The sequence below is a fragment of the Coregonus lavaretus genome (assembly GCF_964263955.1).
Source record: "Coregonus lavaretus genome assembly, chromosome: 24".
Lineage (NCBI taxonomy): Eukaryota > Metazoa > Chordata > Actinopteri > Salmoniformes > Salmonidae > Coregonus > Coregonus lavaretus.
This window is the reverse complement of record NC_140011.1, coordinates 42,297,228-42,305,300: the sequence shown is the minus strand read 5'-3', so window position 1 is coordinate 42,305,300 and position 8,073 is coordinate 42,297,228. Positions and strand designations below refer to the sequence as shown.

Sequence of the window (8,073 nt, the reverse complement as noted above, 5' to 3'; positions counted from 1 at the left end):
TGTGAGTGTGCCTGTGTTCATTCGTGTGAAAATAACCCCCCCACTTTCTGCCCCCTTCTCAACACCGAGGCCTATGCAAGCAAGCGTTCCTCCACCAAACGACACCGAGACCGTTTTATCTTTCCAACTCGCAACAGTAGTCTCCCCCTCCTCCCTTCAGTTCAGCGCTTTTTTCCTACTGTGAAGTGAACTGCCGCCATGTTCTTCTGAGCCATTATGACAGTCAGACGGGAGGAAGAGAGACAGGGACACAGTCTGTGACTAAACCGACGGTTTAACTCATCTTTTCGGAGTATGAACGAGATATTTTAACGCCACAGAACGTCTAGAACGGTGGAAGTTTTCCGTTTTTTAACATTTGAAACAAAAGAGTCGTTCGGATTTACAGCGAGATCGGTGTGTCCGGATGTTACAGCGCGATATATTTGAGTTTCCTATGGCGTAGGCACCTTTTTATAAAGGCAGATCTTTTTACATATTTGGGGGCTCGGAGTGGGGGCCTCCTGTCGAATCTATAAGCACATCTAGTCTTTTTTTAAAAACCTGTTTTTTAACGTAAAAAAATACACGGAGTAAATGTGTAATTTATGTGAAATAGAAGAAAAACACATTCCAACATTCGTTCGTGACTCTGAAAGGATGACTATCGATACCAACGTCATTTAATTGGTATTTTGGACGTTTAACTGATTATCAAAGACTCATCATTTGCAGTCTACGGGATTTTAAAGACGACGATAGAGGAAATACTATTATTTCCTTCAGTGAAGCGGATTCCAAAGATGACGGGCTCTACCCCGGCGGACATGGTGAGAAATTGTGCTAAATGTTTCAGAAAATGTAACCAGTTCGGTGCCCTCCAACGTCAAACACATATTGTGAATAGGTCTATAATAAATTATCTTATTAGTGTGATCAAACTCTGTCTACAAACTGAAGAATAGACCAACTTGAAGATGACTAGATAACAATATTAATCTATCAAATAATGTTATTTTGGCTGGTCAGATGGCTATCATTGATTTTTTTATTAAATAAAAGGTTAATGATTAAGCGATATTTGATATCAAATAAAGAAAAGGACGAGAAGCACAGATAGCAGCAGTAGCTATAACATTTGGCACAGTAGGGCTACTGTTTACATTTAGCTGCTGTCTGTGTGGGGTGCCCTTGCAGTCCTCAGTCATGCTGCTTTTCTATAGGCGTATCTTTGAGTTACATATTGGGGGGGGGGGGGGGGGGGGGTCAGGGTTAATTGACTCCGGTGTCAATGTCCCTCTAGGGGGATCCATGTGGATACCCCCCCCCCCTCCCAATGGTGCTCTCTCTCGCTCTCTCTATTAGGGTTGTGAGAAATTGATTTAACGTTTTTCTGTTAAAATTATAAGAAAAATCATAAAATTCCACCTCAATTTACAGTGCAGGATAATGGTCCTATTATGTATGTATGACCGTTAGGGCCAGGCTATCTACCGCAACCCTTACAGACATAGAACGCAGCTACAGTAACATGTCGATAGCGACAATTGGTAACTTTTTCAGACAATAAAGAAAAGTGACAGAATTCTGCTCCAGCATAAAATGTTCAGTATTTTTTTCCTAACAACAATAAATGTTGCTGATTTGATGTACTGCTGTTGTTTTTTATGCTGTGTTTTTATGGTATGGTAGCTAGATGTGTTTTATTTCTACTAAATGTATTGGTAAGTCACAGTATTTAACAAACTTTAAAGTACTTTTTTTAGGAGCGATGGTCCTGAGTGCAGGCAGCAGCTCCAGATTATTTGATTGACAGTTCTGGTCGCCTAGTGATGGACTTTAGTCCCGCTTCAGAAGCCTCATTCCTTTACAGACAAGTAAAATGCCTGTTCATATCTCCAGAGAAGGTTTCGTGTTGGTATTTAAAAATCCGTAGTGTAGCCTACCCTAACAAACAAACAGACAAAGATGCCGTAGCCAAGGCGCTTTCAAGGGGCCACATTACATTATTTCTGAAAAGACATAAAGACACAATGCTAAACACATGTATGTGACAAATAAAATTTGATTTGATTTGAGTAATCGATAACGTAGCTATCAGTAGAGTCAGAACTAGAAGGGGGGGGGGGGGTCGAGGTGAGGAGGGGGATAATTTAAGATGCTGTTTGAAGAGGTAAGGTTTCCGATGTTTTCGGAAGATGAGCAAGGACTCTGCTGTCCTAGCTTCAGGGGGAAGCTGGTGCCACCATTGGGGTGTCAGGACAGAGAAGAGCTTGGACTGGGCTGAGCGGGAGCTGCCCCCCCCCAGGCCAAGAGACCTGAGGTGGCAGAACGGAGTGCTCGGGTTGGGGTGTATGACAAACATGGCTGGCCTTAACAATGATGGGGTAAGCTTAGTAACATGAATTAGATTCTGCTTTTATTAGCTACATTATTTATTTACTGTCTGGCGATATGTATCAACTAGCTCTCACAGTCTCACGTCAGAATTAGACGTTCATCTATGTTTCTCAAACATCACATTTAGAAGTGTTTAAGGTTAAGTTTAGGCATTAACTCTGAAATCTTAAGGTTAGGCATTAACTCTGAATGGTTAAGGTAAAGGTTAATGTTTGGGATAGGCTTACAACAAAAATCTCAACAACAACTTTCTATCGCTGGATTCGAACTTGCAACCTTTGGAATCAGAGGGAGATGCTTACTCCCATCCCTGTCCACAACACTTTAGCAAAACTGAAACCCTTCAAAATTGATTCCCCTCATCAATCTACACACAATACCCCATAATGACAAATCAAAACTGTTTTTTAGAAATGTTTGCAAATGTATTAAAAATAAAAAACTGATATCACATTTATGTAAGTATTCAGACCCTTTACTCAGTACTTTGCTGAAGCACGTTTAGAAATGATTACAGCCTCGAGTCTTCTTGGGTATGACACTACAAGCTTGGCACACCTGTATTTGGGGAGTTTCTCCCATTCTTCTCTGCAGATCCTCTCAAGCTCTGTCAGGTTGGATGGGGAGTGTCGCTGCACAGATATTTTCAGGTCTCTCCAGAGATGTTCGATCAGGTTCAAGTCCAAGGTCTGGCTGGGCCACTCAAGGACATTCAGAGACTTGTCTCGCAGCCACTCCTGCATTGTCTTGGCTGTGTGCTTAGGTTCGTTGTCCTGTTGAAAGTCTGAGGTCCTGAGCGCTCTGGAGCATGTTTTCATCAAGGATTTCGCTGTACTTTGCTCTGTTAATCTTTCACTCGATCCTGACTAGTCTCCCAGTCCCTGCCGCTGAAAAACATCCCCACAGCATGATGCTGCCACCACCATGCTTCATCGTAGGTATGGTGTCGGGTTTCCTCCAGACGTGACGCTTGGCATTCAGGCCAAAGAGTTCAATCTTTGTTTCATCAGACCATAGAATCTTGTTTCTCATGGTCTGAGAGTCCTTTAGGTACCTTTAGGCAGACTGCAAGCGGGCTGTCATGTTCCTTTTTCTGAGGAGTGGCTTCCGTCTGGCCACTGTACCATAAAGGCCTGATTGGTGGAGTGCTGCAGAGATGGTTGTCCTTCTGTAAGGTTCTCCCATCTCCACAGAGGAACTCTGGAGCTCTGTCAGAGTGACCATCGGGTTCTTGGTCACCTCCCTGACCAAGGCCCTTCTCCCCCGATTGCTCAGTTTGGCCGGGACGGCCAGCACTAGGAGGAGTCTTGGTGGTTCCAAACGTCTTCCATTTAAGAATGATGGAGGCCACTGTGTTCTTGGGGACCTTCAATGCTGCAGACATTTTTTGTTACCCTTCCCCAGTTCTGTGCCTCGACACAATCCTGTCTCGGAGCTCTAAAGACAATTCCTTCGATCTCATGGCTTGGTTTTTGCTCTGACATGCACTATGGGACCTTATATAGACAGATGGGTGCCTTTCCAAATCATGTCCAATCATGCAAAAATGTCTAAAAAACTGTTTTTGCTTTGTCATTATGGGGTATTGTGTGTAGATTTATGAGATTTTTATTTTATTTTAGAATAAGGCTGTAACGTAACAAAATGTGGAAAAAGTCAAGGGGTCTGAATACTTTCCGAATGCATCATTGGTTGGAACCTCCATTAAGGGCACTAGCTATGTTTTCACTGACCACTGACTCTCTGAGTGCTGCCCATCTGAAACTGCAGTTAAAAAGGGGAAGATCCAGATACTGCGCTAGCATTGGCGCTAGGTTAGCGTCCTAACATTGGCCTAGCTAAAATAGCCAACATAGCTTTGGCGCTAGCTTAGCTTCCTAACATTAGCCTAGCTAAAATAGCCAACCTAGCTTTGGCGCTAGCTTAGCATCCTAACATTAGCCTAGCTAAAATAGCCAACCTAGTTTTGGCGCTAGCTTAGCTTCCTAACATTAGGCTAGTTTTCAAGCCCTGCCACATCCGAGGAGCGTCAGAGCTGGTGTAGTACGATTCAATCTTACTCCTGTATTGACTCTTTGCCTGTTTGACGGTTCGTCGGAGGGCATAGCAGGATTTCTTATAAGCGTCCGGGTTAGAGTCCCGCTCCTTGAAAGCGGCAGCTCTACCCTTTAGCTCAGTGTGGATGTTGCCTGTAATCCATGGCTTCTGGTTGGGGTATGTACGTACGGTCACTGTAGGGACGACGTCATCGATGCACTTATTGATGAAGCCAGCGACTGATGTGGTGTACTCCTCAATGCTATCGGAAGAATCCTGTAACATATTCCAGTCTGTGCTAGCAAAACAGTCCTGTAGCTTAGCATCTACGTCATCTGACCACTTCCTTATTAACCGATTAACTGGTGCTTCCTGCTTTAGTTTTTGCTTATAAGGAGGAATCAGGAGGATAGAATTATGGTCAGATTTGCCAAATGGAGGGCGAGGGAGAGCTTTGTACACGTCTCTGTGTGTGGAGTAAAGGTGGTCTAGAGTTTTTTTCCCCCTCTGGTTGCACATTTAACATGCTGGTAGAAATAAGGTAGAACGGATTTAAGTTTCCCTGCATGAATGTCCCCGGCCACTAGGAGCGCTGCCTCTGGATGAGCGTTTTCCTGTTTAGTTATGGCCTTATACAGCTCATTGAGTGCAATCTTAGTGCCAGCATCGGTTTGTGGTGGCAAATAGACAGTTATGAAAAATATAGATTAAAATTATCTTGGTAAATAGTGTGGTCTACAGCTTATCATGAGATACCTTACCTCAGGCGAGCAAAACCTTAAGACTTCCTTAGTATTAGATTTTGTGCACCAGCTGTTGTTTTCAAACATACACAGACCGCCACCCCTTGTCTTACCGGAGTCAGCCGTTCTATCCTGCCGATGTAGCGTATATCCCGCCAGCTGTATGTTATCCATGTCGTCGTTCAGCACGACTCGGTGAAACATAAGATATTACAGTTTTTAATGTCCCGTTGGTAGGATAACCTTGATCTTAGGTCGTCCAATTTATTTTCAAATGATTGAACATTGGCTAATAGGATTGATGGAAGAGGCAGTTTACGCGCTCGCCGTTGGATTCTTACAAGACACCCCGACCTACGTCCACGATATCTCCATCTTTTTCTCATGTGAATGACGGGGATTTGGGCCTTGTCGGGTATCTGTAGAATATCCTTCGCGTCCGACTCGTTGAAGAAAAAATCGCTGTCCAGATATCCAGAAGCTCTTTTTGGTCATTTGAGACGGTGGCAGAAACATTATGTACAGAATAAATTACAAATAAAGCGAAAAAACACACATAATAGTACAATTGGTTAGAGGGCTGTAAAACGGCAGCCATCTCCTCCGGCGCCACATTTTAGTATTTTTACTGATATCAAGTTTGTGTATGAATTATTAAGTGATTGAAAACTCATTCTGTTACCAAAATCAGTAATGTAATTATTGATATTGAATTGGCAACAATGAGAAATCATAATAGTCACAAACCACAGTTGGGTCACCTGCTGCTGTCTTCCCTTCCACTGGCATACTGTTATGTCATCTGGTGGTCAAAGCAAGACTGTGAACACGGTCTGGACAACCCCTCCCTCCCACTCTCTCTCTCTCTCTGTCGCTCTCTCTCTTCTCTCTCTCTCCAGTTAATGTCACCTCTCCCTCTCCCTCTCTCTCTTCTCTCTCTCTCCAGTTAATGTCACCTCCCCCTCTCTCTCTCTGTCGCTCTCTCTCTTCTCTCTCTCTCCAGTTAATGTCACCTCTCCCTCTCTCTCTCTCCCTCTCTCTCTTCTCTCTCTCTCCAGTTAATGTCACCTCTCCCTCTCTCTCTTCTCTCTCTCTCCAGTTAATGTCACCTCTCCCTCTCTCTCTTCTCTCTCTCTCCAGTTAATGTCACCTCTCCCTCTCCCTCTCTCTTTCTTCTCTCTCTCTCCAGTTAATGTCACCTCTCCCTCTCTCTCTCCCTCTCTCTCTCTTCTCTCTCTCTCCAGTTAATGTCACCTCTCCCTCTCTCTCTCTCTCCCTCTCTCTCTTCTCTCTCTCTCCAGTTAATGTCACCTCTCCCTCTCTCTCTCTGTCGCTCTCTCTCTTCTCTCTCTCTCCAGTTAATGTCACCTCTCCCTCTCTCTCTCTCCCTCTCTCTCTTCTCTCTCTCTCCAGTTAATGTCACCTCTCCCTCTCTCTCTTCTCTCTCTCTCCAGTTAATGTCACCTCTCCCTCTCTCTCTTCTCTCTCTCTCCAGTTAATGTCACCTCTCCCTCTCCCTCTCTCTCTCTTCTCTCTCTCTCCAGTTAATGTCACCTCTCCCTCTCTCTCTCCCTCTCTCTCTCTTCTCTCTCTCTCCAGTTAATGTCACCTCTCCCTCTCTCTCTCTGTCGCTCTCTCTCTTCTCTCTCTCTCCAGTTAATGTCACCTCTCCCTCTCTCTCTGTCGCTCTTTCTCTCCAGTTAATGTCACCTCTCCCTCTCTCTCTCTGTCGCTCTCTCTCTTCTCTCTCTCTCCAGTTAATGTCACCTCTCCCTCTCGCTCTCTCTCTCCAGTTAATGTCACCTCTCCCTCTCTCTCTTCTCTCTCTCTCCAGTTAATGTCACCTCTCCCTCTCTCTCTTCTCTCTCTCTCCAGTTAATGTCACCTCTCCCGGCTCTGACAGACACCTACCATGACACCTACCGTCTTTGCATTTACTGTAACAAGCATCGACCGACACCGGACGTACATGGACGTTGAAATTTGCTCAGTCCAACCATAGACGTCTATGTTTCGCAAGTTCTGACAGCACAGTACAGTAGAGAACAGTACAGTGAAGTAGAGCACAATGTAATGTACTTCACTGTACTCAACATGTCTACCGTAATGTACTGTGCGTGCGGTATTGTGATGTCCAAACTTGTGAAACATAGATGTCAATGATTGTTTCAGATTTGGTCTGGTCCGGACCAACCAAAATGTGTTGTTGTTAGGGGGTGGAGCTCGTTACAATAATAGCCAGTGTGTTGAATAATACCCAAACATGCAAAAGAAGAATATTGCATATTTCTACCTTTGTGTACCTGTTCAGGACACGTCACTATAAAGAGAATGACATTCATATCCATAATTAGGCGTTTCTGTATAGTACAGATCAGGGACCCATGATGTAATTCTGTTACCGTAATTCTGTTACCGGATGTAAATCCACTTCACTTACTGTAGTTCAATAACCAAAATAGATTTTTTCAAACTCAAGGTGTCCTGTCATAGCTGACACCTCATTCTTTCAGCAGACATCTTTGAATCTTAATTCGGAGCAGATATTTAAAAGTTTTCAGAAAACCCTGGTCGCATAAAAAACTGAGGGAGATTTTACTGTAATTCTGTTACCAAACTTTGCATCTGCACAGTTCTTCCAGTAAATGTGTTTTTGTGAAATGTTCGGTGTAAATTGTTCAAATTAGTCTTTGTGCATGGAGTTGTATGGTTTGTTAAACTTTGAACTCTATGGTTTTTGGCATACATTTTAAAGTGAGAAATCTGAGTAGAAGTGTAATTCAGTTACTGTGGAATTGACACACACACACACACACACACACACACACACACACACACACACACACACACACACACACACACACACACACACACACACACGCACAGTTAGAGGGGAAAGAGCCTTGCAGTCATT

The 8,073-nt window shown here is 43.8% G+C and overlaps 1 protein-coding gene across 1 annotated transcript in view; it reads left to right on the top strand.

The window, feature by feature from the left end:
* The first annotated feature begins 210 nt into the window (after positions 1 to 210).
* The window catches only part of ubl3a (ubiquitin-like 3a), a 47,801-nt gene continuing 39,938 nt past the window's right edge, over positions 211 to 8,073 (top strand). Inside the window, exon 1 of the mRNA XM_084140785.1 lies at positions 211 to 809. Within this exon, the coding sequence (XP_083996911.1) occupies positions 783 to 809 (27 nt within the window). The 5' untranslated portion in view covers positions 211 to 782. The remainder of the gene's footprint in view (positions 810 to 8,073) is intronic.